The following is a 17,504-nucleotide window of genomic DNA, read 5'->3' on the forward strand; positions in this document are numbered from 1 at the left end:
TAAATGGATTTTCTAAAAACAGTAACTGCTTATACTGTAGATAATTATTTTACTATGTACTCTCTGAAATAATAACCAGAACCATTGTGAAATATGCTGAGTAATTATTCAACTTTACAATCTGTTTTCATAACATTTATTGCTACAGAACACGCCACTAAGATCTCATATAATAATATGTCCTGTCAGTAGGTGGAGCAGGATACTTATACTATACATGATTTACACCAGCAGTATACAGTACTAGTAATAGCAAAACACTGTAGAAATGATTTCTAAAGTATTGTTCTCTATAAAATTACATCCAATGCATATTTATTAACCTTTTATTTAAAATGATCAAGTTATTACTCAGTGCATATAGAATACCATGCTATATATGAATGCAGATTTTTTTTGTTATGGATATTTAATGCTTTGTTTTAAAGGATTGGAAGACGGCCTGTTATATTAATCTCAATGTTGTTGATGTTTGTGTTCGGAGTTGGAGCAGCATTTGTTACAGAGTTTTACGTCTTTACAGTGCTGCGATGTGTTGTGGGAATTGCTATGTCAGGGATCCTGATTAACAATCTTGTACTAGGTAAAACACTATACTCATCTCTGTTTCAATTATGTGTTTCATGCCATCTTCTGCCTTCTGTCTTTAGCTTAACCTGTTTATAATTTTTATTATTTTTTCATTGCATCTCCTATAATTATTTTGTTGATTATTATTTTGATGATTGCAATAATTGCCTTTTATTTATTTGGTGCCACAATCTTTCCATAGCACTGTGCACAGTGAATGGCACACAGTGGCGCCGAGAGAGGAGTGGTGAGAGGTTACAAATTACCTGGGCCCAGGTCTGATAGAGGGCCCCAGTGGAGACCCAGGACCATGCCTCCTTTGATAAGGCCAAGCCCCCTGAAAAGTATCTGGGCCCAGCCAGGCTCTCTACTGCCCTGGCTGGGAGGCATATCATTCTCCTTTCAGTGGCTGCTTCTGATGTGATAGACACGCCCCCAAGGAGGAGTGGTCATCCACTTAGCATGCTGTGGTCACACCCCCTCCAGAGAGGACAGGGGGTGCCCAGGAAGTTGTTGTACCGGGGCCTAGGATTTCTCTTGGCAGCCCTGAATGTACACTGTTATAGACAAGCTCATAATGTATGCAAGGTACATAATTGAAATCTGCAAATTGCATAGAGATACAGATGGAGAGATGGCCCTACAAGAACCTACATTCTAAAAGGGCAGTGGGTAGACATATAAAAGGAGCAGCAGAGTTGGTTTTGCAGATGCCCAAGACTTAGGATAAAGGGGTCTATTCATGAAGTAGTGAAAAGAGTGGAGAAGTGTGTTAGTGGAGAAGTCGCCCATGGCAAACAATCATCTGCTACGCAGGGGTGTAGTGAGGGTGGCTCTGATGGAGTGCAAGATCCTGGTGCCGAAAATAGAGGGTGTGCTGCTACCCACCACCCCCTTCTTCCCGCAGTCCACTGTACTGGCAGCCGCAGAGCAGGAGGAGGAGGAAAAGCTGAGGTGGCAAACACTGACTTGGACTCGGAGACTAAGTAGGGAACAGGGCAGGCCAGAGACGACAGCAGGAGACACGCATTGACCCTATTTTAACATGGGGGGCACCCAAAGGAAACTTTTGCCCTGAGCTCCACAAGGTCTAGAACTGGCCCTGTCACCAATTTAGATTTTTAAATATTGTTTCTTTTCAAATGTAACATGCCACCACATGTTGGCTAGGCCCCTAATTCAGTACAGGGGAAGCCGGGCACCATGGCGTCTAGCTACACCTCTGCTGCTACGTGTAATTTTATCGAATGCATTTTATAAATGTTACCTTAACACTGATTGGCTACCTCTCCACTGGCTCACTTCTCCACTCTTTTCATGAATAGACCCCAAAGAATGGTAGGATTGCTTAATAAGAAGTGGGCACGTTAGAAAGCAGGGAGTCTGGGTAAGTACCCGATAAAGCATGGGAGGGCATTTCATTAAGATTAGAGCAACACAGAAGTAACTCTCTTTCTAAATTTCAGGCCCCCTGTGCTGTTCATTGGGCTGCAAAGACATTGTGCCCTTTTTGCCTTTTAATAAGCAAGTAAAGAGGAATTGAATTTTACTGAATTTTATATTAGTATTTAATTCTACAAATTGTATAGCAGTGTGTTTTAATATTAAACTTTGTTATAGATTTTTATAATTTAATATGATGAATGCAATCATGTAGATTAGGGTAAACAATCTCTCCTCTGTCATCTTTATTTCAGTTGCGGAGTGGGTGGGATCATCCCATCGCGCATACGCCACAATCACCGGCCATGTTTTTTATGCAGTAGGGCAGATGGGTTTGGCTGGGCTTGCTTATGGCATCAGGAATTGGAGATTGCTGCAGATAATTTGCTCAGCACCCACTGGGTTATTGTTTTTCTACATTTGGTAAGTAAAATTAACTTGAAGTAACAAAAATATTCTACAAAATGGAATTGTAGAATTCACAGGGACAAAAGGTGAAATCATTAACAATGTATTAATGTATTTAGAATAGAGATGTGCACCGGAAATTTTTCGGGTTTTGTGTTTTGGTTTTGGATTCGGTTCCGCGGCCGTGTTTTGGATTCGGACGCGTTTTGCCAAAACCTCCCTGACATTTTTTTGTCGGATTCGGGTGTGTTTTGGATTCGGGTGTTTTTTTACAAAACCCTCAAAAACAGCTTAAATCATAGAATTTGGGGGTCATTTTGATCCCATAGTATTATTAACCTCAATAACCATAATTTACACTCATTTTCAGTCTATTCTGAACACCTCACAATATTATTTTTAGTCCTAAAATTTGCACCGAGGTCGCTGGATGGCTAAGCTAAGCGACACAAGTGGCCGACACAGACACCTGGCCCATCTAGGAGTGGCACTGCAGTGTCAGGCAGGATGGCACTTCAAAAAAATAGTCCCCAAACAGCACATGATGCAAAGAGAAAAAGAGGTGCACCAAGGTCGCTGTGTGACTAAGCTAAGCGACACAAGTGGCCGACACAAACACCTGGCCCATCTAGGAGTGGCACTGCAGTGTCAGATAGGATGGCACTTCAAAAAAATTGTCCCCAAACAGTAAATGATGCAAAGAAAAAAAGAGGCACACCAAGGTCGCTGTGTGGGAACTGGACTGTGGGTGCTCCTTCCAGCACTTGCAGGGGGCGTGCAAATGGTGGAAGGCGCAAGCTCTTTCCGTCCAGTGTTGGGAAGGTCAGGCATCGCAACCGACACAATTGGACTCTCCTTGGGGATTTGTGATTTAGAAGAACGCACAGTTCTTTGTTGTGCTTTTGCCAGCTTAAGTCTTTTCATTTTTCTAGCGAGAGGATGAGTGCTTCCATCCTCATGTGAATCTGAACCACTAGCCATGAACACAGGCCAGGGCCTCAGCCGTTCCTTGCCACTCTGTGTCGTAAATGGCATATTGGCAAGTTTACGCTTCTCATCAGACGCTTTCAATTTTGATTTTTGGGTCATTTTACTGAACTTTTGTTTTTTGGATTTTACATGCTCTCTACTATGACATTGGGCATCGGCCTTGGCAGACGACGTAGATGGCATTTCAGCGTCTCGGCCATGACTAGTGGCAGCAGCTTCAGCACGAGGTGGAAGTGGATCTTGATCTTTCCCTATTTTAACCTCCACATTTTTGTTCTCCATTTTTTAATGTGTTGAATTATATGCCAGTATTAATAGCAATGGCCTACTACTATATATACTGCGCACAACTGAAATGCACCACAGGTATGGATGGATAGTATACTTGACGACACAGAGGTAGGTAGAGCAGTGGCCTTCCGTACCGTACTGCTATATATACTGGTGGTCACTGTCAGCAAACTGCAAAACTAAAATGCACCACAGGTATAGAATCTAGATGGATAGTATACTTGACGACACAGAGGTAGGTAGAGCAGTGGCCTTCCGTACCATACTGCTATATATACTGGTGGTCACTGTCAGCAAACTGCAAAACTAAAATGCACCACAGGTATAGAATCTAGATGGATAGTATACTTGACGACACAGAGGTAGGTAGAGCAGTGGCCTTCTGTACCGTACTGCTATATATACTGGTGGTCACTGTCAGCAAACTGCAAAACTAAAATGCACCACAGGTATAGAATCTAGATGGAAATATACTTGACGACACAGAGGTAGGTAGAGCAGTGGCCTTCCGTACCGTACTGCTATATATACTGGTGGTCACTGTCAGCAAACTGCAAAACTAAAATGCACCACAGGTATAGAATCTAGATGGATAGTATACTTGACGACACAGAGGTAGGTAGAGCAGTGGCCTTCCGTACCGTACTGCTATATATACTGGTGGTCACTGTCAGCAAACTGCAAAACTAAAATGCACCACAGGTATAGAATCTAGATGGATAGTACACTTGACGACACAGAGGTAGGTAGAGCAGTGGCCTTCCGTACCGTACTGCTATATATACTGGTGGTCACTGTCAGCAAACTGCAAAACTAAAATGCACCACAGGTATAGAATCTAGATGGATAGTATACTTGACGACACAGAGGTAGGTAGAGCAGTGGCCTTCCGTACCGTACTGCTATATATACTGGTGGTCACTGTCAGCAAACTGCAAAACTAAAATGCACCACAGGTATAGAATCTAGATGGATAGTATACTTGACGACACAGAGGTAGGTAGAGCAGTGGCCTTCCGTACCGTACTGCTATATATACTGGTGGTCACTGTCAGCAAACTGCAAAACTAAAATGCACCACAGGTATGGAATCAAGATGGATAGTATACTTGACGACACAGAGGTAGGTAGAGCAGTGGCCTTCCATACCGTACTGCTATATATACTGGTGGTCATTGTCAGCAAACTGCAAAACTAAAATGCACCACAGGTATAGAATCTAGATGGATAGTATACTTGACGACACAGAGGTAGGTAGAGCAGTGGCCTTCCGTACCATACTGCTATATATACTGGTGGTCACTATCAGCAAACTGCAAAACTAAAATGCACCACAGATATAGAATCTAGATTGATAGTATACTTAACGACACAGAGGTAGGTAGAGTAGTGGCCTTCCGTACCATACTGCTATATATACTGGTGGTCACTATCAGCAAACTGCAAAACTAAAATGCACCACAGATATAGAATCTAGATTGATAGTATACTTGACGACACAGAGGTAGGTAGAGCAGTGGCCTTCCGTACGGTACTGCTATAAATACTGGTGGTCACTGTCAGCAAACTGCAAAACTAAAATGCACCACAGGTATAAAATCTAGATGGATAGTATACTTGACGACACAGAGGTAGGTAGAGTTGTGGCTTTCCGTACCGTACTTCTATATATACTGGTGGTCACTGTCAGCAAACTGCAAAACTAAAATGCACCACATGTATAGAATCTAGATGGATAGTATACTTGACGACACAGAGGTAGGTAGAGCAGTGGCCTTCCATACCGTACTGCTATATATACTGGTGGTCACTGTCAGCAAACTGCAAAACTAAAATGCACCACAGGTATAGAATCTAGATGGATAGTATACTTGACGACACAGAGGTAGGTAGAGCAGTGGCCTTCCGTACCGTACTGCTATATATACTGGTGGTCACTGTCAGCAAACTGCAAAACTAAAATGCACCACATGTATAGAATCCTAGATGGATAGTATACTTGACGACACAGAGGTAGGTAGAGCAGTGGCCTTCCGTACCGTACTGCTATATATACTGGTGGTCACTGTCAGCAAACTGCAAAACTAAAATGCACCACAGGTATAGAATCTAGATGGATAGTATACTTGACGACACAGAGGTAGGTAGAGCAGTGGCCTTCCGTACCGTACTGCTATATATACTGGTGGTCACTGTCAGCAAACTGCAAAACTAAAATGCACCACAGGTATAGTATCTAGATGGATAGTATACTTGACGACACAGAGGTAGGTAGAGCAGTGGCCTTCCGTACCGTACTGCTATATATACTGGTGGTCACTATCAGCAAACTGCAAAACTAAAATGCACCACAGATATAGAATCTAGATGGATAGTATACTTGACGACACAGAGGTAGGTAGAGCAGTGGCCTTCCGTACGGTACTGCTATAAATACTGGTGGTCACTGTCAGCAAACTGCAAAATTAAAATGCACCACAGGTATAAAATCTAGATGGATAGTATACTTGACGACACAGAGGTAGGTAGAGTAGTGGCTTTCCGTACCGTACTTCTATATATACTGGTGGTCACTGTCAGCAAACTGCAAAACTAAAATGCACCACATGTATAGAATCTAGATGGATAGTATACTTGACGACACAGAGGTAGGTAGAGCAGTGGCCTTCCGTACCGTACTGCTATATATACTGGTGGTCACTGTCAGCAAACTGCAAAACTAAAATGCACCACAGGTATAGAATCTAGATGGATAGTATACTTGATGACACAGAGGTAGGTAGAGCAGTGGCCTTCCGTACCGTACTGCTATATATACTGGTGGTCACTGTCAGCAAACTGCAAAACTAAAATGCACCACATGTATAGAATCTAGATGGATAGTATACTTGACGACACAGAGGTAGGTAGAGCAGTGGCCTTCCGTACCGTACTGCTATATATACTGGTGGTCACTGTCAGCAAACTGCAAAACTAAAATGCACCACAGGTATAGAATCTAGATGGATAGTATACTTGACGACACAGAGGTAGGTAGAGCAGTGGCCTTCCGTACCGTACTGCTATATATACTGGTGGTCACTGTCAGCAAACTGCAAAACTAAAATGCACCACATGTATAGAATCTAGATGGATAGTATACTTGACGACACAGAGGTAGGTAGAGCAGTGGCCTTCCGTACCGTACTGCTATATATACTGGTGGTCACTGTCAGCAAACTGCAAAACTAAAATGCACCACAGGTATAGAATCTAGATGGATAGTATACTTGATGACACAGAGGTAGGTAGAGCAGTGGCCTTCCGTACCGTACTGCTATATATACTGGTGGTCACTGTCAGCAAACTGCAAAACTAAAATGCACCACAGGTATAGAATCTAGATGGATAGTATACTTGACGACACAGAGGTAGGTAGAGCAGTGGCCTTCCGTACCGTACTGCTATATATACTGGTGGTCACTGTCAGCAAACTGCAAAACTAAAATGCACCACAGGTATAGAATCTAGATGGATAGTATACTTGACGACACAGAGGTAGGTAGAGCAGTGGCCTTCCGTACCGTACTGCTATATATACTGGTGGTCACTGTCGGCAAACTGCAAAACTAAAATGCACCACAGGTATAGAATCTAGATGGATAGTATACTTGACGACACAGAGGTAGGTAGAGCAGTGGCCTTCCGTACCATACTGCTATATATACTGGTGGTCACTGTCAGCAAACTGCAAAACTAAAATGCACCACAGGTATAGAATCTAGATGGATAGTATACTTGACGACACAGAGGTAGGTAGAGTAGTGGCCTTCCGTACCATACTGCTATATATACTGGTGGTCACTGTCAGCAAACTGCAAAACTAAAATGCACCACAGATATAGAATCTAGATGGATAGTATACTTGACGACACAGAGGTAGGTAGAGCAGTGGCCTTCCGTACCATACTGCTATATATACTGGTGGTCACTGTCAGCAAACTGCAAAACTAAAATGCACCACAGGTATAGAATCTAGATGGATAGCATACTTGATGACACAGAGGTAGGTAGAGCAGTGGCCTTCCGTACCGTACTGCTATATATACTGGTGGTCACTGTCAGCAAACTGCAAAACTAAAATGCACTATAGGTATAGAATCTAGATGAATAGTATAATTGATGACACAGAGGTAGGTAGAGCAGTGGCCTTCCGTACCGTACTGCTATATATACTGGTGGTCACTGTCAGCAAACTGCAAAACTAAAATGCACCACAGGTATAGAATCTAGATGGATAGTATACTTGACGACACAGAGGTAGGTAGAGCAGTGGCCTTCCGTACCGTACTGCTATATATACTGGTGGTCACTGTCCGCAAACTGCAAAACTAAAATGCACCACAGGTATAGAATCTAGATGGATAATATACTTGACGACACAGAGGTAGGTAGAGCAGTGGCCTTCCTTCCCGTACTGCTATATATACTGGTGGTCACTGTCAGCAAACTGCAAAACTAAAATGCACCACAGGTATAGAATCTAGATGGATAGTATACTTGACGACACAGAGGTAGGTAGAGCAGTGGCCTTCCGTACCGTACTGCTATATGTACTGGTGGTCACTGTCAGCAAACTGCAAAACTAAAATGTCCATAGGTATAGAATCTAGATGGATAGTATACTTGACGACACAGAGGTAGGTAGAGCAGTGGCCTTCCGTACCGTACTGCTATATATACTGGTGGTCACTGTCAGCAAACTGCAAAACTAAAATGCACCACAGGTATAGAATCTAGATGGATAGAATACTTGACGACACAGAGGTAGGTAGAGTAGTGGCCTTCCGTACCATACTGCTATATATACTGGTGGTCACTATCAGCAAACTGCAAAACTAAAATGCACCACAGATATAGAATCTAGATGGATAGTATACTTGACGACACAGAGGTAGGTAGAGCAGTGGCCTTCCGTACGGTACTGCTATAAATACTGGTGGTCACTGTCAGCAAACTGCAAAACTAAAATGCACCGCAGGTATAATATCTAGATGGATAGTATACTTGACGACACAGAGGTAGGTAGAGTAGTGGCTTTCCGTACCGTACTTCTATATATACTGGTGGTCACTGTCAGCAAACTGCAAAACTAAAATGCACCACATGTATAGAATCTAGATGGATAGTATACTTGACGACACAGAGGTAGGTAGAGCAGTGGCCTTCCGTACCGTACTGCTATATATACTGGTGGTCACTGTCAGCAAACTGCAAAACTAAAATGCACCACAGGTATAGAATCTAGATGGATAGTATACTTGACGACACAGAGGTAGGTAGAGCAGTGGCCTTCCGTACGGTACTGCTATATATACTGGTGGTCACTGTCAGCAAACTGCAAAACTAAAATGCACCACAGGTATAGAATTTAGATGGATAGTATACTTGACAACACAGAGGTAAGTAGAGCAGTGGCCTTCCGTACCGTACTGCTATATATACTGGTGGTCACTGTCAGCAAACTGCAAAACTAAAATGCACCACAGGTATAGAATTTAGATGGATAGTATACTTGACGACACAGAGGTAGGTAGAGCAGTGGCCTTCCGTACCATACTGCTATATATACTGGTGGTCACTATCAGCAAACTGCAAAACTAAAATGCACCACAGATATAGAATCTAGATTGATAGTATACTTAACGACACAGAGGTAGGTAGAGTAGTGGCCTTCCGTACCATACTGCTATATATACTGGTGGTCACTATCAGCAAACTGCAAAACTAAAATGCACCACAGATATAGAATCTAGATTGATAGTATACTTGACGACACAGAGGTAGGTAGAGCAGTGGCCTTCCGTACGGTACTGCTATAAATACTGGTGGTCACTGTCAGCAAACTGCAAAACTAAAATGCACCACAGGTATAAAATCTAGATGGATAGTATACTTGACGACACAGAGGTAGGTAGAGTTGTGGCTTTCCGTACCGTACTTCTATATATACTGGTGGTCACTGTCAGCAAACTGCAAAACTAAAATGCACCACATGTATAGAATCTAGATGGATAGTATACTTGACGACACAGAGGTAGGTAGAGCAGTGGCCTTCCGTACCGTACTGCTATATATACTGGTGGTCACTGTCAGCAAACTGCAAAACTAAAATGCACCACAGGTATAGAATCTAGATGGATAGTATACTTGACGACACAGAGGTAGGTAGAGCAGTGGCCTTCCGTACCGTACTGCTATATATACTGGTGGTCACTGTCAGCAAACTGCAAAACTAAAATACACCACATGTATAGAATCCTAGATGGATAGTATACTTGACGACACAGAGGTAGGTAGAGCAGTGGCCTTCCGTACCGTACTGCTATATATACTGGTGGTCACTGTCAGCAAACTGCAAAACTAAAATGCACCACAGGTATAGAATCTAGATGGATAGTATACTTGACGACACAGAGGTAGGTAGAGCAGTGGCCTTCCGTACCGTACTGCTATATATACTGGTGGTCACTATCAGCAAACTGCAAAACTAAAATGCACCACAGATATAGAATCTAGATGGATAGTATACTTGACGACACAGAGGTAGGTAGAGCAGTGGCCTTCCGTACGGTACTGCTATAAATACTGGTGGTCACTGTCAGCAAACTGCAAAATTAAAATGCACCACAGGTATAAAATCTAGATGGATAGTATACTTGACGACACAGAGGTAGGTAGAGTAGTGGCTTTCCGTACCGTACTTCTATATATACTGGTGGTCACTGTCAGCAAACTGCAAAACTAAAATGCACCACAGGTATAGAATCTAGATGGAAATATACTTGACGACACAGAGGTAGGTAGAGCAGTGGCCTTCCGTACCGTACTGCTATATATACTGGTGGTCACTGTCAGCAAACTGCAAAACTAAAATGCACCACAGGTATAGAATCTAGATGGATAGTATACTTGACGACACAGAGGTAGGTAGAGCAGTGGCCTTCCGTACCGTACTGCTATATATACTGGTGGTCACTGTCAGCAAACTGCAAAACTAAAATGCACCACAGATATAGAATCTAGATGGATAGTATACTTGACGACACAGAGGTAGGTAGAGCAGTGGCCTTCCGTACGGTACTGCTATAAATACTGGTGGTCACTGTCAGCAAACTGCAAAACTAAAATGCACCACAGGTATAGAATCTAGATGGATAGTATACTTGACGACACAGAGGTAGGTAGAGCAGTGGCCTTCTGTACCGTACTGCTATATATACTGGTGGTCACTGTCAGCAAACTGCAAAACTAAAATGCACCACAGGTATAGAATCTAGATGGAAATATACTTGACGACACAGAGGTAGGTAGAGCAGTGGCCTTCCGTACCGTACTGCTATATATACTGGTGGTCACTGTCAGCAAACTGCAAAACTAAAATGCACCACAGGTATAGAATCTAGATGGATAGTATACTTGACGACACAGAGGTAGGTAGAGCAGTGGCCTTCCGTACCGTACTGCTATATATACTGGTGGTCACTGTCAGCAAACTGCAAAACTAAAATGCACCACAGGTATAGAATCTAGATGGATAGTACACTTGACGACACAGAGGTAGGTAGAGCAGTGGCCTTCCGTACCGTACTGCTATATATACTGGTGGTCACTGTCAGCAAACTGCAAAACTAAAATGCACCACAGGTATAGAATCTAGATGGATAGTATACTTGACGACACAGAGGTAGGTAGAGCAGTGGCCTTCCGTACCGTACTGCTATATATACTGGTGGTCACTGTCAGCAAACTGCAAAACTAAAATGCACCACAGGTATAGAATCTAGATGGATAGTATACTTGACGACACAGAGGTAGGTAGAGCAGTGGCCTTCCGTACCGTACTGCTATATATACTGGTGGTCACTGTCAGCAAACTGCAAAACTAAAATGCACCACAGGTATGGAATCAAGATGGATAGTATACTTGACGACACAGAGGTAGGTAGAGCAGTGGCCTTCCATACCGTACTGCTATATATACTGGTGGTCATTGTCAGCAAACTGCAAAACTAAAATGCACCACAGGTATAGAATCTAGATGGATAGTATACTTGACGAAACAGAGGTAGGTAGAGCAGTGGCCTTCCGTACCATACTGCTATATATACTGGTGGTCACTATCAGCAAACTGCAAAACTAAAATGCACCACAGATATAGAATCTAGATTGATAGTATACTTAACGACACAGAGGTAGGTAGAGTAGTGGCCTTCCGTACCATACTGCTATATATACTGGTGGTCACTATCAGCAAACTGCAAAACTAAAATGCACCACAGATATAGAATCTAGATTGATAGTATACTTGACGACACAGAGGTAGGTAGAGCAGTGGCCTTCCGTACGGTACTGCTATAAATACTGGTGGTCACTGTCAGCAAACTGCAAAACTAAAATGCACCACAGGTATAAAATCTAGATGGATAGTATACTTGACGACACAGAGGTAGGTAGAGTTGTGGCTTTCCGTACCGTACTTCTATATATACTGGTGGTCACTGTCAGCAAACTGCAAAACTAAAATGCACCACATGTATAGAATCTAGATGGATAGTATACTTGACGACACAGAGGTAGGTAGAGCAGTGGCCTTCCGTACCGTACTGCTATATATACTGGTGGTCACTGTCAGCAAACTGCAAAACTAAAATGCACCACAGGTATAGAATCTAGATGGATAGTATACTTGACGACACAGAGGTAGGTAGAGCAGTGGCCTTCCGTACCGTACTGCTATATATACTGGTGGTCACTGTCAGCAAACTGCAAAACTAAAATGCACCACATGTATAGAATCCTAGATGGATAGTATACTTGACGACACAGAGGTAGGTAGAGCAGTGGCCTTCCGTACCGTACTGCTATATATACTGGTGGTCACTGTCAGCAAACTGCAAAACTAAAATGCACCACAGGTATAGAATCTAGATGGATAGTATACTTGACGACACAGAGGTAGGTAGAGCAGTGGCCTTCCGTACCGTACTGCTATATATACTGGTGGTCACTTTCAGCAAACTGCAAAACTAAAATGCACCACAGGTATAGAATCTAGATGGATAGTATACTTGACGACACAGAGGTAGGTAGAGCAGTGGCCTTCCGTACCGTACTGCTATATATACTGGTGGTCACTATCAGCAAACTACAAAACTAAAATGCACCACAGATATAGAATCTAGATGGATAGTATACTTGACGACACAGAGGTAGGTAGAGCAGTGGCCTTCCGTACGGTACTGCTATAAATACTGGTGGTCACTGTCAGCAAACTGCAAAATTAAAATGCACCACAGGTATAAAATCTAGATGGATAGTATACTTGACGACACAGAGGTAGGTAGAGTAGTGGCTTTCCGTACCGTACTTCTATATATACTGGTGGTCACTGTCAGCAAACTGCAAAACTAAAATGCACCACATGTATAGAATCTAGATGGATAGTATACTTGACGACACAGAGGTAGGTAGAGCAGTGGCCTTCCGTACCGTACTGCTATATATACTGGTGGTCACTGTCAGCAAACTGCAAAACTAAAATGCACCACAGGTATAGAATCTAGATGGATAGTATACTTGATGACACAGAGGTAGGTAGAGCAGTGGCCTTCCGTACCGTACTGCTATATATACTGGTGGTCACTGTCAGCAAACTGCAAAACTAAAATGCACCACATGTATAGAATCTAGATGGATAGTATACTTGACGACACAGAGGTAGGTAGAACAGTGGCCTTCCGTACCGTACTGCTATATATACTGGTGGTCACTGTCAGCAAACTGCAAAACTAAAATGCACCACAGGTATAGAATCTAGATGGATAGTATACTTGACGACACAGAGGTAGGTAGAGCAGTGGCCTTCCGTACCGTACTGCTATATATACTGGTGGTCACTGTCAGCAAACTGCAAAACTAAAATGCACCACATGTATAGAATCTAGATGGATAGTATACTTGACGACACAGAGGTAGGTAGAGCAGTGGCCTTCCGTACCGTACTGCTATATATACTGGTGGTCACTGTCAGCAAACTGCAAAACTAAAATGCACCACAGGTATAGAATCTAGATGGATAGTATACTTGATGACACAGAGGTAGGTAGAGCAGTGGCCTTCCGTACCGTACTGCTATATATACTGGTGGTCACTGTCAGCAAACTGCAAAACTAAAATGCACCACAGGTATAGAATCTAGATGGATAGTATACTTGACGACACAGAGGTAGGTAGAGCAGTGGCCTTCCGTACCGTACTGCTATATATACTGGTGGTCACTGTCAGCAAACTGCAAAACTAAAATGCACCACAGGTATAGAATCTAGATGGATAGTATACTTGACGACACAGAGGTAGGTAGAGCAGTGGCCTTCCGTACCGTACTGCTATATATACTGGTGGTCACTGTCGGCAAACTGCAAAACTAAAATGCACCACAGGTATAGAATCTAGATGGATAGTATACTTGACGACACAGAGGTAGGTAGAGCAGTGGCCTTCCGTACCATACTGCTATATATACTGGTGGTCACTGTCAGCAAACTGCAAAACTAAAATGCACCACAGGTATAGAATCTAGATGGATAGTATACTTGACGACACAGAGGTAGGTAGAGTAGTGGCCTTCCGTACCATACTGCTATATATACTGGTGGTCACTGTCAGCAAACTGCAAAACTAAAATGCACCACAGATATAGAATCTAGATGGATAGTATACTTGACGACACAGAGGTAGGTAGAGCAGTGGCCTTCCGTACCATACTGCTATATATACTGGTGGTCACTGTCAGCAAACTGCAAAACTAAAATGCACCACAGGTATAGAATCTAGATGGATAGCATACTTGATGACACAGAGGTAGGTAGAGCAGTGGCCTTCCGTACCGTACTGCTATATATACTGGTGGTCACTGTCAGCAAACTGCAAAACTAAAATGCACTATAGGTATAGAATCTAGATGAATAGTATAATTGATGACACAGAGGTAGGTAGAGCAGTGGCCTTCCGTACCGTACTGCTATATATACTGGTGGTCACTGTCAGCAAACTGCAAAACTAAAATGCACCACAGGTATAGAATCTAGATGGATAGTATACTTGACGACACAGAGGTAGGTAGAGCAGTGGCCTTCCGTACCGTACTGCTATATATACTGGTGGTCACTGTCCGCAAACTGCAAAACTAAAATGCACCACAGGTATAGAATCTAGATGGATAATATACTTGACGACACAGAGGTAGGTAGAGCAGTGGCCTTCCTTCCCGTACTGCTATATATACTGGTGGTCACTGTCAGCAAACTGCAAAACTAAAATGCACCACAGGTATAGAATCTAGATGGATAGAATACTTGACGACACAGAGGTAGGTAGAGTAGTGGCCTTCCGTACCATACTGCTATATATACTGGTGGTCACTGTCAGCAAACTGCAAAACTAAAATGCACCACATGTATAGAATCTAGATGGATAGTATACTTGACGACACAGAGGTAGGTAGAGCAGTGGCCTTCCGTACCGTACTGCTATATATACTGGTGGTCACTGTCAGCAAACTGCAAAACTAAAATGCACCACAGGTATAGAATCTAGATGGATAGTATACTTGACGACACAGAGGTAGGTAGAGCAGTGGCCTTCCGTACCGTACTGCTATATATACTGGTGGTCACTGTCAGCAAACTGCAAAACTAAAATGCACCACATGTATAGAATCTAGATGGATAGTATACTTGACGACACAGAGGTAGGTAGAGCAGTGGCCTTCCGTACCGTACTGCTATATATACTGGTGGTCACTGTCAGCAAACTGCAAAACTAAAATGCACCACAGGTATAGAATCTAGATGGATAGTATACTTGATGACACAGAGGTAGGTAGAGCAGTGGCCTTCCGTACCGTACTGCTATATATACTGGTGGTCACTGTCAGCAAACTGCAAAACTAAAATGCACCACAGGTATAGAATCTAGATGGATAGTATACTTGACGACACAGAGGTAGGTAGAGCAGTGGCCTTCCGTACCGTACTGCTATATATACTGGTGGTCACTGTCAGCAAACTGCAAAACTAAAATGCACCACAGGTATAGAATCTAGATGGATAGTATACTTGACGACACAGAGGTAGGTAGAGCAGTGGCCTTCCGTACCGTACTGCTATATATACTGGTGGTCACTGTCGGCAAACTGCAAAACTAAAATGCACCACAGGTATAGAATCTAGATGGATAGTATACTTGACGACACAGAGGTAGGTAGAGCAGTGGCCTTCCGTACCATACTGCTATATATACTGGTGGTCACTGTCAGCAAACTGCAAAACTAAAATGCACCACAGGTATAGAATCTAGATGGATAGTATACTTGACGACACAGAGGTAGGTAGAGTAGTGGCCTTCCGTACCATACTGCTATATATACTGGTGGTCACTGTCAGCAAACTGCAAAACTAAAATGCACCACAGATATAGAATCTAGATGGATAGTATACTTGACGACACAGAGGTAGGTAGAGCAGTGGCCTTCCGTACCATACTGCTATATATACTGGTGGTCACTGTCAGCAAACTGCAAAACTAAAATGCACCACAGGTATAGAATCTAGATGGATAGCATACTTGATGACACAGAGGTAGGTAGAGCAGTGGCCTTCCGTACCGTACTGCTATATATACTGGTGGTCACTGTCAGCAAACTGCAAAACTAAAATGCACTATAGGTATAGAATCTAGATGAATAGTATAATTGATGACACAGAGGTAGGTAGAGCAGTGGCCTTCCGTACCGTACTGCTATATATACTGGTGGTCACTGTCAGCAAACTGCAAAACTAAAATGCACCACAGGTATAGAATCTAGATGGATAGTATACTTGACGACACAGAGGTAGGTAGAGCAGTGGCCTTCCGTACCGTACTGCTATATATACTGGTGGTCACTGTCCGCAAACTGCAAAACTAAAATGCACCACAGGTATAGAATCTAGATGGATAATATACTTGACGACACAGAGGTAGGTAGAGCAGTGGCCTTCCTTCCCGTACTGCTATATATACTGGTGGTCACTGTCAGCAAACTGCAAAACTAAAATGCACCACAGGTATAGAATCTAGATGGATAGTATACTTGACGACACAGAGGTAGGTAGAGCAGTGGCCTTCCGTACCGTACTGCTATATGTACTGGTGGTCACTGTCAGCAAACTGCAAAACTAAAATGTCCATAGGTATAGAATCTAGATGGATAGTATACTTGACGACACAGAGGTAGGTAGAGCAGTGGCCTTCCGTACCGTACTGCTATATATACTGGTGGTCACTGTCAGCAAACTGCAAAACTAAAATGCACCACAGGTATAGAATCTAGATGGATAGAATACTTGACGACACAGAGGTAGGTAGAGTAGTGGCCTTCCGTACCATACTGCTATATATACTGGTGGTCACTATCAGCAAACTGCAAAACTAAAATGCACCACAGATATAGAATCTAGATGGATAGTATACTTGACGACACAGAAGTAGGAAGAGCAGTGGCCTTCCGTACGGTACTGCTATAAATACTGGTGGTCACTGTCAGCAAACTGCAAAACTAAAATGCACCGCAGGTATAATATCTAGATGGATAGTATACTTGACGACACAGAGGTAGGTAGAGTAGTGGCTTTCCGTACCGTACTTCTATATATACTGGTGGTCACTGTCAGCAAACTGCAAAACTAAAATGCACCACATGTATAGAATCTAGATGGATA

General features: G+C 42.9%; 2 protein-coding genes across 3 annotated transcripts in view; one reads left to right on the top strand and one right to left on the bottom strand.

The window, feature by feature from the left end:
• The window catches only part of LOC134927409 (xin actin-binding repeat-containing protein 1-like), a 559,013-nt gene that overhangs the window by 300,368 nt on the left and 241,141 nt on the right, over positions 1–17,504 (bottom strand). The window lies entirely within an intron of this gene.
• Positions 1–17,504, top strand: part of LOC134928877 (solute carrier family 22 member 13-like) — a 101,223-nt gene that overhangs the window by 24,164 nt on the left and 59,555 nt on the right. The window contains exons 3-4 of the mRNA XM_063924821.1: positions 429–583; positions 2,268–2,436. Of these exons, the coding sequence (XP_063780891.1) occupies positions 429–583; positions 2,268–2,436 (324 nt within the window). The remainder of the gene's footprint in view (positions 1–428; positions 584–2,267; positions 2,437–17,504) is intronic.

This window comes from Pseudophryne corroboree, chromosome 5, assembly GCF_028390025.1.
Source record: "Pseudophryne corroboree isolate aPseCor3 chromosome 5, aPseCor3.hap2, whole genome shotgun sequence".
Classification (NCBI taxonomy): domain Eukaryota; kingdom Metazoa; phylum Chordata; class Amphibia; order Anura; family Myobatrachidae; genus Pseudophryne; species Pseudophryne corroboree.